The 16,110-nt window shown below is 52.6% G+C and overlaps 5 protein-coding genes and 1 non-coding gene across 6 annotated transcripts; 2 read left to right on the top strand and 4 right to left on the bottom strand.

Annotated features, from left to right (window-relative positions):
• Positions 1 to 661: 661 nt before the first annotated feature.
• BX661DRAFT_t68 lies at positions 662 to 743 on the bottom strand. The gene has a single exon. It is a non-coding gene; the product is annotated as a tRNA-Ser (tRNA).
• Positions 744 to 1,421: 678 nt separating this feature from the next.
• BX661DRAFT_171507 (uncharacterized protein) lies at positions 1,422 to 1,781 on the top strand (the record flags this gene model as incomplete). Its single annotated transcript, XM_051533708.1, has 1 exon — positions 1,422 to 1,781. One exon carries the CDS (start codon positions 1,422 to 1,424, stop codon positions 1,779 to 1,781), a length of 360 nt encoding a protein of 119 aa, XP_051391332.1.
• Positions 1,782 to 4,792: 3,011 nt separating this feature from the next.
• Positions 4,793 to 6,478, bottom strand: BX661DRAFT_183582 (carbamoyl-phosphate synthase). The gene is made up of 5 exons (XM_051536265.1): positions 6,173 to 6,478; positions 5,743 to 6,078; positions 5,456 to 5,650; positions 5,086 to 5,381; positions 4,793 to 5,053 (listed from the first exon to the last, which is right to left on the bottom strand). The coding sequence occupies exons 1-5, from the start codon at positions 6,203 to 6,205 to the stop codon at positions 4,912 to 4,914; spliced, it is 1,002 nt and encodes a 333-aa protein (XP_051391331.1). The 5' UTR covers positions 6,206 to 6,478; the 3' UTR covers positions 4,793 to 4,911.
• BX661DRAFT_183581 (uncharacterized protein) lies at positions 6,413 to 7,711 on the bottom strand (the record flags this gene model as incomplete). Its single annotated transcript, XM_051536264.1, has 1 exon — positions 6,413 to 7,711. A coding segment is annotated over exon 1 (708 nt), but the record flags the coding sequence as incomplete, so codon positions are not given.
• Positions 7,712 to 8,907: 1,196 nt separating this feature from the next.
• On the top strand, positions 8,908 to 10,387 carry BX661DRAFT_183579 (IMP-specific 5'-nucleotidase 1). Its single transcript, XM_051536263.1, has one exon. The coding sequence runs from the start codon at positions 9,020 to 9,022 to the stop codon at positions 10,304 to 10,306; it is 1,287 nt and encodes a 428-aa protein (XP_051391329.1). The 5' UTR covers positions 8,908 to 9,019; the 3' UTR covers positions 10,307 to 10,387.
• On the bottom strand, positions 10,370 to 15,816 carry BX661DRAFT_183578 (uncharacterized protein). Its single transcript, XM_051536262.1, has one exon. It carries the CDS (start codon positions 15,673 to 15,675, stop codon positions 10,411 to 10,413), a length of 5,265 nt encoding a protein of 1,754 aa, XP_051391328.1. The 5' UTR covers positions 15,676 to 15,816; the 3' UTR covers positions 10,370 to 10,410.
• Between the last annotated feature and the right edge of the window lie 294 nt (positions 15,817 to 16,110).

Genomic DNA, 16,110 nt, shown 5'->3' with positions numbered 1-16,110 from the left:
TGTGACATCGCAATTGTGAAATTGCGATTGTTTGAAATTGTGATTGTTTACAATCGCGATTTCTATTTTCACTGTTGACAGTTTTGAATAGATAAGCGGAGCTCTTTAAGCTCTCTTATAGTGGATTTTTAATTGTAAATATATTTCATATAAACTATTCATATTACAATATGGAGGTAGACGCTGAGGGAAAAAAATCATGAGACAGATTCCTGCCAACCTGCTGATATATTTGATACAGACCAAATTACAGGGGACTAAATCAGACGCCACTGTTGACATCCAGATACACTGTCTGTCTCAAAATAGACGCACTGGGCGCACGAATACAGAGACGCCAATAATGCCATATCAGAGACTCGGGTTACGTTCATAAGGACCAGTTCTCGCAAACGGGGCACACAACTGCCAGTGTGTGCCACAAAGACATTGAGACACATATATAAGATGAGGTCGGCGATAACAACATTTTAGAAACACTTTGTAATTTAATACCTATCCCTTTAACACTATTGTAATAGTGCTCCCCACACTCCCCTTTTACATAATAAAAATAAACATGATTTTTTAAGTGATCAACATTGTGTCTACATGTATTTATATCAAATATTTTAACATAATAGAAAAATACAGTTTCTAAAAATCAGGGATTCAAAAGTAACGTCAGCTACAGGATTTGAACCTGTGCGGGCAACGCCCAACAGATTTCGAGTCTGTCGCCTTAACCACTCGGCCAAACTGACTATAATGTTAAACTAACAACCACTAGCTAAAGTGTAATTATTGTAAGGATAATATAGCATTGAGCATTGGTCATTTTTGGATGTTAATTGTAAAACTTTATGCATAGCAAACAATAAAGATAACTATTTATTTATGTTGTTTTATACAGGTGTATACAGAGTGCTTGTTTTCTAATAACTTTATTATTTAAAAAGTTAATGTATACATGCAAATAATATTCAATGTTGTTGGCCAGCTATTCATTGTCGGCATAGCTGGGTACCATAGATATAAGTTTTGATTTAATTACCCATGTTTGAAAATTTTAGAAGCAACTTCAAATTTTGTGCAAATCATCTATCACTCATGGATATTCCAGTAAACACATTTTATTGCATACTTTGTAATAATAAACAGTGTGACTGCTGGCAGATATATAATTTAGATATATCGCGCATGGTGTTATATCTTTGTCAGCTATCGGCTGGCTAATACGCATTTGACAGGAACACTCGGATGCCTTGCCTTTCAAATGTTTCATAGTTGTGCAAGCTCACCGCCCCCTTTTTTGTATAAAGCAAACAATAATTTCCTCAGAAAAAGCCAAACACAAACATTACAATTACAATTGTATTTACTACAGCCCATTTCAACAAGCACTGTCGTTTTTATCTATTTATATACACGCATACAAAACAATGTTCAACTACTTTGCCACCGTTGCTGTCTTTGTCCTGAGTGCTGTTTCGACCGTCACTGCCCACGATGCCACTGCTGCAAATGGAAACACTGTCCAGAAGCCGCATAACTTTGCCAGGAGCAACATCGAGCATGGCCATGGTAATCACCACATAGCCAAGCGCTGCGGTGGCTGGGGTGTAGGCGGCGGCTGTGGCGGCTGGGGTGGTTTCCCCTTTGCGGCCAACACTGTCAACGCATTTGACCGCAACGCATATGCTGCCAACTGCTGCGACAACACTGTCTTTACCAACAACAAAAACGCAAATGTAGTCTGCGACAACGTGAATGTTCTCAATGCGGCCAACGTTATTGCTTGATTCATTGTTGAGCAACTGGTAAAAACTCCAAGATATAAAACAGCAGCAGCAGCAGCACTATTTGAGCCGCTATAAATGGCCAGAATTACTATATATTTTATGATTTAGCAACTTTAAACTTTTATTTACAAAAACCAATAAATTTTATTCTTGGCTGCATCAAAATTAGTAGAATAAAATTTTACATTTAATGTGTCGGTTTATGCTAATAAGTTACAATGGCTCAAATCCAAACTGTTTAAAATTGTAACGTCTATTGTGACTGTTTGATTCGCAATAACATTCCTAAAAATAACAAACAAAACGCAAACAAATGATGTTCTTTGTTTAAAAAGCTATCACAAATCTATGCACAGATTTAATTGACCATTTTCAGCTGTAGCTAGTATAATTTGAAAGACATAAATGTTGCCAAAATATAACTAACACACGCGTTTTGGTACTAGTCTAAATATATATACATTGGTTGTGCAAAGTACGCATAAAATGGCGCTGCTGTTTGTTTCTTATACGCTTTTCATACACATGCGTTTGCAGTTTTACAATACCTAGTCACTTTAATATTAATCAGTTCACCAAGCTATTTTATTTTTTGGTGCACTGGCCCGAGAACACATATTCAAGTATTTAAATAGATTACGTACTTTTCAAACCATTGATTGTGCAAATACTATTAAATGTCTAATCTCAGGAATCAGTTTTTAAAAATGCAATAATAAAAATTTACAGTCAAATGTTTATATTCTTACACAATGTGCGTTGTGTTATTGTTTTTGCCTAATTTGATTTATAAAACAAAATTAGTTGAATAGATGCAAATATGTTATATCTAGTTTTTAATTAGCACCAGCTAAATAGCACAACACAACTCAAATAATAAATACATGCTTGTTGTATTCACACTCACTCAGTTATTTCATTTTAAAAATTAATATTAGCCCAAATAAATGACTTGTTTAATATCAAACCAATATTTCAAAAGTAAAGTAAATTCATCAAATTCTAGGATGTATCAAAATATGTAAAGTAGCATGTACGATGCAACATGTATTTATAGTTATATATATTTTATACAGTATCAAGTACAAATAATAATATTAAATGCAATACAAATGAGTATAAATAAGACAACCAGGACTATTAGTTCAACAATTTAAACATTACACCCAGTGTTTTACACCCTCTTGCCTCATACACTTACAAACACACACACACAAACACACACAAACACACACACACACAAACACACACATACAATTATCACTTTTAAACATGCCTAACTTTGCTGTCACTTTTATTGCTGCTCTTGTTGCCGCTGTTGTTATTGCTCCTGGCGCCACTGCCAGCCCGATTCTGCCATTTGTTGGTGCTCCCGGATTTTTTGGAACTGGCTTTATCGGCCATTGACCACTGGCTTTGCCACTGGTGCTGCCATTGCCGGGACTGCTGACTTTCCGTTTGTGAACAGCGCAGCAATTGCCACCGGCGCTGCTGTTGCCGGCACCGCTGGTTTCCCGTTTATCAGACGCGATCATTCCACTGGCGAGCATCTGGCCAAGCGCTGTGGCGGCGGCTGGGGCGGTTGCGGCGGAATTGGGTGTGGCCGGGGTGGCTTCCCATTTGCAGCCAACACCGTGAATGCATTTGACCGCGACTTTTACGCTGCCAATTTCAACGACAACACGCTCTTTGTCAATAACCAAAACGCAAATGTAGTCAGCGACAACGTGCATGCACTCAATACCGCCAACGTAATTGCTTGATTTGGCCAAATCCAGGGTGCCAAGAACAAACACTGCAAAACAAGAATAACATTGGCAACAGCAACAGCGACAGAAAACCTTAAAGACATTTGACTGAATCGGGCATTATTATTTTATTGGTTGAGTTGAAATATAAGTAATATTTTTCACACTGTTTTGTACGTGGTCAAGTGTTGCTTACAAATAAAAATTGAATTTAAATATTCAGCTCATGGTTTACGTGTCGATACGGCAAAAGAAAAAACGTAAACGTAGCTTTAATTGCTCAACAAATTAATTTGTTGCTATTATATTTCGTAATTTTACGTGGTACCAATAATAAAAAGAGATAGAAAACGGGCAGATGAATCAAAAAGAATGTGGATGAAACACACGTACAAGCAAATTTTGCATTGCATTCAACTATTTATTATTTAAAAAAGGGTTACAAGAATGATTTGTTAGACTGCAAGAAAGAAAGAAATAAATAAAAATTTGAATATATAAAAGCGACAATGGGCGTCCCGTATTCCAAGAAACCATTATCCTCACATCACTGCTCATTCAGTCTACACTTGCCACTTTAGATTAAATACCAACCACATCAACAAAAAACACAAAAAACATGCCTTGCTTTGTCGCTACTATCACCGTTCTTGCTGCTATTGCTGCCTTTATCGCGCCCGCTGCCAATGCCAGCCCTGTTTCTGCCGGCTATCAGCCCACCAAAAACATTTGCGACAATGGCAAATATTACAACAATGCTCGTCCTTACGGCGCAGAATACAACACCCACGCCTATCCCTACGGCGGAGCAAACAATGCGTACAGCAACTACGGTGGTGCCAATAGCTATGGAAATGTTGGCAACTACGGTGGCAAGCTATGGAAATGTGGCAACTACGGTGGTGCCAATAGCTATGGAATGTGGATACGGGGTGCAAGCTATGGAATGTGGCAACTACGGTGGCGTTGGCACCTATGGGGGTGTTGGCAGCTACGGAAGCTACGGATCGGGCCTTCCATTTGCGCTCAGCACAGTCAACAAGCTTGACAGCGACTCGTTTGCTGCCAATTACAAGGACAACACAGTTTACGCCAACAACAAGGACGCCAGCGTAAGCAAGGACCAGGTCAGCAAGTTTGACAGCGTCAATGTCATTGCTTGATTGATTAATTGATTGATTGGTATTTTTTGATTATCATCCATATCTCATATTCATCTTTATAGACATATACTTAGACAATTATAGATAGACGCAGAACAAATTGAATTGATAAAAAAATTTTATTTTTGAAAAACCAAATGAAAAAATAAGAATGGCAATAAGAAAATATGTTGATTTGCACTATTTATTATTATTATCATTACTATTATTATTTTTTATTTAAGCAGACGCCTGAACAGGGGCGGCCTGATGCTGTTTCTGTGTGACAACCGAGTCATCAACAACCGCCTGGACGCCCGCAGCCTTTGCTTCCCTAACCTGATCAACAAACTCCTTAAACAAATAAGCGGTATCCAGGGGCCTCCCTTCGCCTCGGGGTGGAACTGAACCGACCTAAAAGGCATATCCACATGTCTAATACCCTCATTCGAGCCATCATTGGCATTGACATAGTATCTGTCCCAACCCTGGGGCATACGGGAGTCATCCAGGGCATATCCGTGGTTCTGCGAGGTAATCACGCATTTGCCATTGGTGAGGTCGACAGCGGGCTGGTTATGGCCACGGTTACCGAAACGCAGCTTGTATACGTCCATGCCGGCGGCCAAACCCATCAGCTGGTTACCCATGCAGATGCCGAAAATGGGGCGCTGGTAGACAGAGTACGCGTGGCGGATCTGGTCGATGGTCTCTGTGCAGTGGGCTGGGGAGCCAGGGCCGTTGGAATAAAGATGCCGTCGTAGGAGGAAAGCTCTGACGCCACAGGGTGGTTCCAGGGAACAAGCGAGACGCGCGCACCCTGTTGGCACAACGACCGGATGATGTTGTACTTGACACCGCAGTCGATCAGCGCAATGTGGACGTCGCCAGTGGGGTTGAACACGCGCACGGAGTCGGTGGATGCCTGGGCAACGAGGTTGTCGACGTTGGGGTCAGCCCAGTCGATGGTCTGGGCGGGCTCCGCACCAACATTCAGCGAGCCCAGGGTGGACCCTTGGCCGCGCAGAATGTGCACTAGGGCGCGGGTGTCCACGCCGTGATGGCAGGGACGCCCTCGCGCGCGCACCATTCGGAGAGGCTCTCGATGGCGTTCCAGTGGGAGTACTTGGCGGCGTAGTCGCTGACAATGATGCCGCGGCACTGGATCTTTTCGCTCTCAAAGTGGTTCAGGAGCCCAAACTCGTCGCGAGTGCGCTTGGGGACGCCGTAGTTGCCGATCAGCGGCTGGGTGAACACCAGCAGCTGGCCGAGGTACGAGGGGTCGGTCATGGACTCGGGGTAGCCAACGAGGGATGTGGTGAAGACCGTTTCGCCGACGGTCGATACTGAGGCGCCAAAGGAGCCGCCGGTGAAGGTCTCGCCGGTGCGCAGCTGCAGGTGAGCGGTCTGCGATCCGGCCGCCACGGGTAGTGCGCGTGCAGGGGGGACGACGCAACGGCGGAGGCAAAGGAGCGGCGCACCAAAGAGCGGCCGGGCTGACAAGGAGCTTCTTAGCGATGGTAGAGAGAGACATTGTAAGATAAAGAGAGAGAGTGTGTAATAGAAATAAAGAGGCAAGAAGGGTTTATAGCTGTTGTTTTTAGAGTGATTAGAAGAGATTCAGTATCCTAGTGCCCTCCAAACCTGATCGGCAATGTAGTCTGATGAATTTTTCTCAAAGGAGTGCGAGTACATGTAAAAACTAGCACCGAGGTGAAGAGAGAAAAAGAGCTTTATTATTCGCTGCAGCAAAAAGAAAAATGTCTTTTCCAAAAAAAATGAGTAAAGAAGAAGTGGGAAAAGAAAAGTTGTTGTTCAGTGTAGGCGGAGCTGTGCCTTAAATCCGATACTATTCAGCGCGTTCATTTTCTTTAGTGAATCAATATTTTTGTTCCCAAAATTTTCTATTGCTATTGGTGGTAATCCGTATCGGGCCAATGGCCGCGGGGCCAGCGATAATAAGGTTGGGGCAAGAGTTCATGAGTCACACAGTCAGGATTACACTTGCATGGCCCAATTCATCCTGTGGAGCCGGGAATCAAGAAATCAGCGGTGCTTTGATCGGATCACACGCAATTAACATGGCGCCTGTGAAGCGGATCAAGCTCAAGCGTACGTCTGGCTTTGGCCGTCAGCAGCGGCAGGGACGTGTTTTTTCTTGGCGCTGGCGCAAAACAGGTCGAGCAGCAGCGGGCGCAGGCGCAGCGACACCTCGTCGTCCCACATCTGGCGCACATCCGGGTGCCAGTGCGAGCGCATCGATATAAGCAGCTTTTCCAGCGCCGTCGTGGCCTCCGAGCGGCGAAACCGCTTGGCCAGGTCGGCGCGGCGCTCCATCAAGCGGGCCGCCTGGCCTCGCACCAGCGCGGCCATCTCGTCCAATAGCGCAGTGTCCAGGCGGTCTGCCTGGGCAACGCGGTATGGCAGGTTGAAGGGTTGGTGGGGGGAGTCGCGCGGGACGCAGAAGACCGTGATGTCGCTGACGCCGTAGGCGCCGCAGCCGCCGGGCGGCGACACGATGGCGCCGACGAACGGCTCGGAGCCGTCCGGCAAGCGGCAGAGCGCCTGGTAGGTGCGCTGCGTGGCCACGTCGCGCACCGAGGGCGTGGGCTCGAAGGCCGGGTGCGAGTGGAACCAGCCGACGGCGCACCGCCCGGCGCGCGCAAACACCTGGCGCGCAGCCACCTCTGCGGCAGCATCCATTTCGCACTCGGTCGCCGATCCGGCGCCGGCGCAGGCGAAGGCCACGTCGACGTGGATTGCGCCCGCGGCCTGTGTGCCGCCCAGAAGCCCGATGACCTCGGAGTATGTCAGGTGCGCGTGCAGATCCATCAGCGCCAGGGCGCCGGCGGTGATGGTCAATGCGAACGGCGGCGGCTGCTGCTGCTGCGCGAATTCCAAGCAGGGGATTAGGCGGAACTCGCCGCCGTTGGGCGGCTGCCACGGGTGGCCGTGCTTCCGCCGCTTGCGCTGCTGCTGCTCGGTGTCGCTGGAGCTTGGGCACCGGTAGTCGCCGTCGCCGTCGCCGTCGCCGTCGCCGCGCCGCTCAACCACGTGCGCGATGACGTGGCCGCCCTGCTGCTGCTGGCTGCGGCGCCGTGGCCGTGGGGTCGGCCACGGCTCCTCTTCGGCGCTGTCGTCCGTCAGCAGCCCCTGCCCGCCCCCGTCGCCACCGTCGCTGTGCAGCGCAGCATGCCTGGGGGTCCTCGGCGGCTGCGGTTTTCTCGCGCCGCGCAGCGGCTGTGCGCCCTGGTTGATGGCGCCGGCGGCCTCGAGAAACGCGTGGACGCGTCCAATGGCGTTGACGTCGCCGCAGTTGCGCAGCCCGTTGCGTGCGCGGATCTTGGTCAGGTACGCGGGCCGTGTGCGCTGCCATTGGTCGAGGATGTGGTTGCGGATCAGCGTGTAGCGCTCGGGTGTTTTGCTGCCGCGGCCCTGGAAAAACTCGCTGCAGCGGGAGCGCTCGAGGCTGCTGATTTCGTCCGTTGAGGGAAGCACGGCGGAGTCTTCTTTGGGCATGAGGTGCTGCACCTGCGTGGCTATGGAGGATTCGCTGCCGCTCATTCTAAAAGGCTTTATTTCTCTAATTAGCAGAAGGCTGCAGTCCGGAATAAAAATACAGAATAGGTACAGAATAATAAGAATAAGGCTTTGTGAATGTAACGCAACGAGAAAGCAGAGAAAGGAGAGGAGAGCCCGCCGTCGTCGCTTAATGCTGATGGGTGTTGATTTTAATTTTCTAGCAGTTGCTGATGCTTCTGATGGCGCTTCCGATGCTGTCGATTTGCGGATCTGTGGATCGCTGGATCTGGGGATCTGGGGATCGCCGGATCAAAGGAGGACATTGGTTTAAATAAAGAGCATATGCCGTCATCGCCTCCCCTGGCTGCGTATGACTTGCGTAGTACTAATCCCAACCGCAGTCATGCATGTATTTTCTAAATTGATGTTTACTTTTATATTCATTAGGCTGTTGGCTTTCCCAACACCTCTTTTTCTCTTCTTTGCTTAATGAGCAACTAAGAAGGAATAAAGGGGGGAGGGGGCGTGGGAGTCATTTCTGATTTGATCTTGAAGGAGAATAAGCAAAGCGCGTGTAGTGGTGTAAAAGGAAAGAAAGATGATGCAACACAAGTTGGTATAAATTGAACCAAAGCTAGCCCTTTCCCCTCCCTTCTGCTTCAACCTCCTTTCTATCGCTTCCTTTATTTTCTCTGCTTTTTTGCAAACAAAAACCAAAATAAGCCCAGAATAAGCCCAGAATAAGCCCAGAATAAGCCCAGAATAAGCCCAGAATAAGCCCAGAATAGGCCCTAAATAAACCCTAAATAAACCCAGTTCACTTACAATGACTTCGCAGTACAGGGTAAACTACCACTTGCGCGCGCACAAGCGCGACACGCTGATCGAGTTCATCAAGGGCATGCTCCTGACACCATTCGTGCTGCACGCACAGCCGCAGCCGCTCAGCGAATCCGAGCAACAGGCCAAGCACGTGCACCTGAACCTACACCGGCACTACACGGAAGAGGCCCAAGAGGCGAACACCCAGCGCTACGCCGAGATCTTCAGCAACATCGAAGATCTGATCTCGGAGCACCGCGAGTTCCAGCACCAAGGCATCGGCGGCTACTCGCGGCTGGCCAGGTTGGTGCCATCCATCGGCACGTTTTTCACCCACTTGCCGCTGCAGCAGGCGTTCCGCCGCGTGGACCAACGCGACCGCATTTCAAGACGCAAGCACGTGCCGCCGTCGTTTAATGATGTGCGGCGCATCCTTAATATTGCGCAGGTTATGGCGATTGCGCCGGATCTGCAGCTGGTGACTTTCGACGGGGACATGACGCTGTACGCCGATGGGCAGAACTTCGAGCAGGACAATGAGCTGACCCACCTGCTTATTTCGCTGCTGCGTCGTCGTATTTGCGTTGCCATTGTTACTGCTGCGGGTTATGGCAGCGACGCGCCACGCTACGAGCATCGGCTGTCGGGGCTTCTCAAGGGCTTTGCGCAGGAGCGGTTGACGCCAGAAGAGGTGGGGCAGTTTTACGTGCTTGGCGGCGAGTGCAACTTCCTCTTCCGCTGCAACCCCGCGTACCGTCTGGACTACGTGGAGGACTCGCAGTACCCGTCGTCTTTGCGCTCGTGGACGGACCCGCAGGTGCAGCAGCTGCTGGACGTTGCTGAGCGCGAGCTCGCTGACTGCGTTCGCCGCATGTCGCTGAATGCCGAGATTTTGCGTAAGCCGCGCGCTGTTGGGCTGGTTCCGCAGGCGCAGCAGCAGTTGACCAGGGAGCAGCTGGACGAGTGCGCGCTGTCGTCGCAGTTCGCCCTGCTTAAATTCCAAGGGTCGCCTAAGGCCCAGCCGGGCGACGTGCCGATCCCGTTTTGCGCATTCAATGGCGGAAACGATTGCTGGGTGGATATTGGAAATAAGCTGATTGGCGTTCGCATTTTGCAGAATATGCTGGGCGCTGGCCCGCAGAGCACCCTGCACGTGGGCGACCAGTTTCTGTCCACTGGAAACGACATTTCCACGCGCACTGCCTGCTGCACGTGCTGGATCATTAACCCGCAGGAGACCCAGAGCATGCTGAACGAGCTGGAGCTGGTGCTATCGGCCAGAGAAGACTAGAATAAATAACTTAGAGGTGAGAATATGCAATTAATGTAATTTAAATATATATGAGAAGACTTTTGTCAACAAATCAATCAATCAATCAACCAATCCAAAAAATATCACTTTAGCGACTTGCGGCTGAACGCTGAGCTCCGGCGCGTGTGTCTGTCGCCCGCCTGGCGGCCACGCGTCGACCCAGCCACGCTCATGTTATCCACAGACTCGTCCGACAAGCCGTTGCTCGTAAACACAACGGTCATCAGCACAGCGGCAGTGTCCGTGCCCAACCGCTTCGAGACCGATGCCGCCTTTGCGCCATTCGTCTCGAGCAGCTGGCCTCTCAGCTCCGCCAGCACATTGTACTCCATCTCAACCAGTGTCTTATCGCCGCGGAAGCTCGAATGGTCCTTGATTGCCACCGTGAGGATGGGCGCGCCGCCCTGGATAACAGGCAGGAAGAAGCACTCATGCGGGAACGTTACTGTTGCTGGCGATCCCGAGACATCCTTCTCGACGCGCGTCCTGTGCACTGTCTTGCGGTTCAGATCGATGGTCACCATGACATTGTGCTTGCGCCCGCCAAGGATGTGGCTGTGTAATGCGGATTCGCAGAGCTCGGCGGACTCGATCGTTACTTGAAGCATGCCGGAGACTGGGAAGCTGTCGAGGGACTCGCTGAGCCGCGGCATCGGAATCGTATTGGCCGCCAGCGCGGCATCTGAGTCAGCCACTGGGGCACCAATAGCGTTGTCCAGGGGGGAGTTGTTGTTGGACGCCAGCGATACTGCATCAATGTCGGCCGCCCAAGCTTGTTGGCCCCGGTTTGACTCATCGAAGTGATCAGCGGGCATGTTAGCTGCCGTCGCAATGCTCTGGATGGCAGCAGCCGACAGCTTGCGTTCGTGCAGTGCTGTCGGAGACGACTCGTGCTTGTCATCGTTGCCACTGCGCTTGCTGTTGCTGCTGCCGCTGCCGCCGCCCAGCAGCTGCGTCTTCCTGCTGCCCAACTTTCCAAAAAGGCCACCGACAACATTGCCGACGACGCTCGCGCCGCCCTTAATGACAGTCACGGGAGCCTTGACAACAGTCTGGGCAACACCCAGGAGCACCGGCCCCGACGCATCATGCTGCTCAACGTAGCAGGGCTTGAACTGGAACTTGAGCTGCAACGCCGAGCCGTGGTTGCCCAGCTTGGATGATGCCAGCGGGTAGTCCTTCTCGACCGGCGTGTTAATCGGCAGGTCCTTGAGCGGAATGGTCGTGGTGCCGAGCAGCGTGTGTGATTGGATCTGGTTCCAGTCGTACACTTCGAGGGTCAGCACGGTCTTGGACCGCTGGCGGATGCCAACTTCGGTTTGCTGGTTCCAGTGCGGGTTGAGCGTCTTCTTGATCGTCTGGCTCTCCCATACCTTGACACCATCAACCAGTGCGACGACGTATGGGTCGGAGGTTCCCGACTTGTCGGCGGCCGGCAGGTTGGTGGCCGACGCAATGCGCAGGCGGACCAGGCCCTGGTCGGCAATGCTCTCCGAGGGCAAAAGCTGCGGGTCCTCCACCGGATCGTAGCGCATCAGCACCAGCACCTCGCCGGTGCCGGCATTCAGCGGCAGCCAGAATGGCTCCGGCGTATTGACCAGCTTCTTCTCAAGAAGCTCGACCATCGAGAACTCCGCGCGACCAATAGAAATCACATCCTCATCGCGGTCGTTGTTGCTACTACTCTCGCGGTCAATAGCGCTGCTGCCAGCCGGCTGGCATCTGAGATCAAACACCAGCGAGTCATGCTTGGCTTCGGCAATAGCGACTTGTGCAAACTCGTCCGCCCACATGTGCTCGTAGCCGCGGCGCCGCGACGGCAGAGTCTCAATCACCGGCGCTTGGCTGTTTCCATTGAGGAACACGTCGACGAAGACGCCGGCGAAGGGCCGGGTGAGCCCACGGCACCCGATTGTTGCTACTGAGAGGACGCCGGCCTTGAACTGCTTGTAGTCGATGTTGGGCAGCCGCGGGTATCTTGCCAGAGCCTGTGACAGGCTGTCGCCGCCACCGTTTGTCATGCCGGAGAAGATCGATTCAGGTAGACGGTGCTGCTGCTGCTGCTGCCGGCCGCCGGGTGTTGTCGGACCCTGCTCCTCCAGCGGCGTGTTGACTGCGGTCGCGCCGGGGAGATTGCTCGTGAGCTCGCGCTTGTCGCCGACCTTGACTGGCATGCCAGGGCGCAAGTGAGGGGCAGTCGCCCTTTTCTTCTTTTCATCCTCCTCGTCAGAAGACGAGGCCGAGGACGAGTCCGAGCCGGCTGTCAGTGGCACCTCGTCGCCCAGAACCAGGCCACCGTTGTTGATGCGCATATCCAGCAGACCGCGCTCGCGCTCGGCTTCGCTCAGCATGTCGTCAAAGTTGATCGCGGGTATGAACGTCGCACGGAAGCGCACCTCGCCCTTGACCTTGCCGTTACGCTGGCGCAGGCCAGCCCACATCTCAACGGGCGCGGCCTTCTCAAACACAGTATCGCCCTTTTCATCGACAGCCTTCCTGCCGAGCAGGCGGCTGACCTTGAGCATTGACTCGCCAAGCGGCTTGTGTTTCTCGGAGCGGTTCCAGTCCATACACTCGAGCGCCAGAGACTCACCGAGGCTGTGCACAGGGATGAACAGGGTCTCGTGCCATATGGGGTCGAGCGAGTTGGCGATGTAGCGCGTCTTGGCGACAATCCGGTTCTGCACCATTACGCGCATGTACGGGTCGGACTTGCTGCCGCTCGCGGCCTCGACGTTCTTCAGCCCGCGGCCCTCGTGGAACGTCAGCTTGACCATGCCGATGGGCGGGCCCGGCAGCCGCTTGCCCTGGCCCAGGCCCATGGCGACATCGGGGTCCATGAGGATCGGCCGCCACTTGACGTTGAGGCGCACTTTGCCCTGCACGTGGCCGTCCAGGCTGTACCAGTCGCTGCCGCTCTCGCCGGTCTGGTGCAGCAGGGCGTCGTCGACCTTGACCTTGAGCGTGCCGACCGTGCGGTCCGACGCCGTGTCCACCAGCACCAGCCGGATGACGGCCGTGTCGCGGTCCAGCACAAACAGCTCCTTGCCGACCTCCCACGCGGGCGCATCCGTGGCCTTGATCTCGGGGCATTCAATCACAAGCTCCTTGTCGAGGTACGCCTCGGCGCGCACGCTGAGCTTGCGCGCCAGCGCCGGCGTCATTGCCAGGTTGCTGGCCGAGCGCACAAACAGCCGCAGAAGGCCGGTGTTGGAGTCGATGAGCGTGTCCAGGTCGCTGTTGCCTTCGCCGGCCTCGCCACTCTCCATGGCGGCGGCCTCGGCAGACGGGTCGAGCTGGTTGCCCTCGGCGTCGACAGTGGCGGCCTGCGGCGTCCGCGTCGACACCGGGTAGTACGACATGTCGAAGGACAGCTGGCCACGCTCGCTCTCGCCCATCTTGATCGGCAGCGTGATGCCCTCAGTCTCAGCCTGGTCGAGCAGCGTCTGCATCGGGTAGCTGACAAAACCAATCTTCTCGTCCTTGCCGACAGAGTTCCAGTCGAAGACCTCGAGGTTGATCGTGTCGGTCTTGCTGTAGATCAGCAGCTTAAGCGTCTCGTTCCACGACGGCGCCAGTGTCTTCTCGATCGTCTTGGTGCGCCTTGCGATCTCCGGGTGCTTGACGGTCGACACGCGGACGTACGGGTCGGCCTTGCCGAAGGTGTCCATCTTGGGCAGCCCGCGCGCGCTGTTGACATGGATGATCAGCACGCCCTTGGCCGTCGGGATGTTGGCAACAGCACCGCTGATCAGCTGCTCGACGTCAACGGTAAAGTGGTTGGGCGCGTAGAACATTGGGCCGATGGTCGCGTGGATCATGTCGAGGATGAAGGTGCGCAGCCCTGGGATGTGCGCAATGTCGATGCCGAACGTGTCGCCGCCGACGGGCTTGAGCGTAAAGTCAATTGTGGGGCGCTCGAGGAAGCAGACGTCGGCGGTGCGCACGTGCGGGAAGACCGGACCCAGCTGCAGCTTGACCTGCATTTTGCCTTTGAAGACCATGTTCTCGACCAGGATCGGCATGCCGGCGCCGAGAAAGCCCTTGCCGACGCGCACAGTCAGCACAACCTTGGGGTTGACGCGGTTCTCGCGCAGCACCGCTGGCACGTCCGCCAGGTCGTTGGGCGTGAACGACGCGTGCCAGTCCATGACGATCTGGTTGCGGTCCTCCAGCTCGCTATATGTGCGCACACCGTTGATGCGCGGCGCCTTGGTGCCCAGTGTGAACGTTGTCAGCCGCAGCGAGTCCAGGAACCCAGGCGCGTTCTGCGCCAGGATCGGGTCGACGGTGTCAATAACCATGCGGCTCAGCGACGGCTCAAACATGAGCCAGAACCGAGTGACAAACTCGTTCATCCACCCGACGCTCTCGAGCGAACGCGTGATCGTCGCCCTCTCGTACGCGCGCTCCAGGTCGTCCTTGACCGCGCGGCGGTACCGGATGATTGAGTTGCGGTACCACTGCGCGCCGTACGTCGCCGCCAGGACAAGCCCGAACAGGCCAAAGTTCAGCGCCGTCAGCACGTACGTCAGCAGCATCAGCCCGAAAACGCCAGCGCAGTTGCGCCACATGCCTGAGCGGTCGACGAGCTCGATGTACGTGTTGAGCGTGTCGAACACTGACGGCTGCGAGGTCGCCGGCGCTGGCTTCTTCCCGCTGTCAATGGCGCCCTGCTCCTTCCAGCCGGCCACTGATCGGACCGAGCCGTCGCCGCCGTCCTTGGCCTGCGCCGCCGTCGCACTGCCTGACTCGGCTGCCCCTGCTGCGGCGGGAGAGCCTGACTTGCCCGATGCCGCTGCAGCCTGCCGGGCGCGTAGCTTGATGAATCCAGTCTCTGTGCTCAGGCGGAACAGCGTGCGCTTCGTCAAAATCTTTGTCCGCGCGATGTCGTATATGGCCTTGGACTTCATCTCGCGCAGGGGCACGGTCTGTTCTGCCACGCTGCTGCTCTGCTCGGCCGACAGGGGCCCCGATTGTTGTTGCGCTGCGGCAGCCGGTGGTGGCGGAAGAGGCCCAGTTGGCGGCAGCTGCTCCTGCTCTTGGTCTTGGTCTTGGTCTTGGCTGTTGACCGCCGCTGCATTAGCGGTGGTACCGACACTAATTGGGGCTGCTTCATTCGTCGCTTCCTTGGCTGCGTTGACTGCGTTGACGAGAGGGGATGGTGAAGGCGACTGCGACTTCGACGCCTTGAGCGCACCCATGGCCGCTGCGCGGAAGCGCGACGAGGTCACAGATGAGGGCACAGGCGAGGGCTCTGCTGCTTGGGCTGGCACGGCCACTTGCTCTAGCTGCTGCTGCTGCTTCTGTTGTTCTTGTTGTGGCAAAGTGCCTTCCATTTCTGGCATTGAAAAAATGTCTTGTTCTGGATAGCTCCTATGCCTTTGTAGGTTGTAAAGAAAAATATTTGTTTAAAAAAGTTTGAACTTTTAAAACAGCGTTTTTGGAACTCAGTGTGTCAAATAATAAAAAATAGTACTGTTTTTGGAGTGAAGAAAAAGTATTAGAAAAAAACCTAGAGAAGAAAAAGAAAAAATTGATAAAAAACTCAAGACTCTATTTTGCGTCACTGTTTGCTTTGTTTTGCTCAGTTTTTTGGGTTTGTTTGGTTTTGTATGCTTTGTTTTGTTTTGATAGCGCAAGTCGAAGCAAAAAATAACAACACGCTGACTGGGATAACAAAAACAAGACTGGGGAGTTTTTTAATAATAGAGCGACGATAAGCTCCGATACGGTGGCATTAAATGAAAATCGCACGCCGCAACCCAACTAAATTATTGGCA

Source organism: Kickxella alabastrina (genome assembly GCF_025024165.1).
Source record: "Kickxella alabastrina strain RSA 675 chromosome Unknown BX661scaffold_13, whole genome shotgun sequence".
NCBI lineage: Eukaryota > Fungi > Kickxellomycota > Kickxellomycetes > Kickxellales > Kickxellaceae > Kickxella > Kickxella alabastrina.
This window is presented reverse-complemented; position numbering and strand designations above follow the sequence as displayed.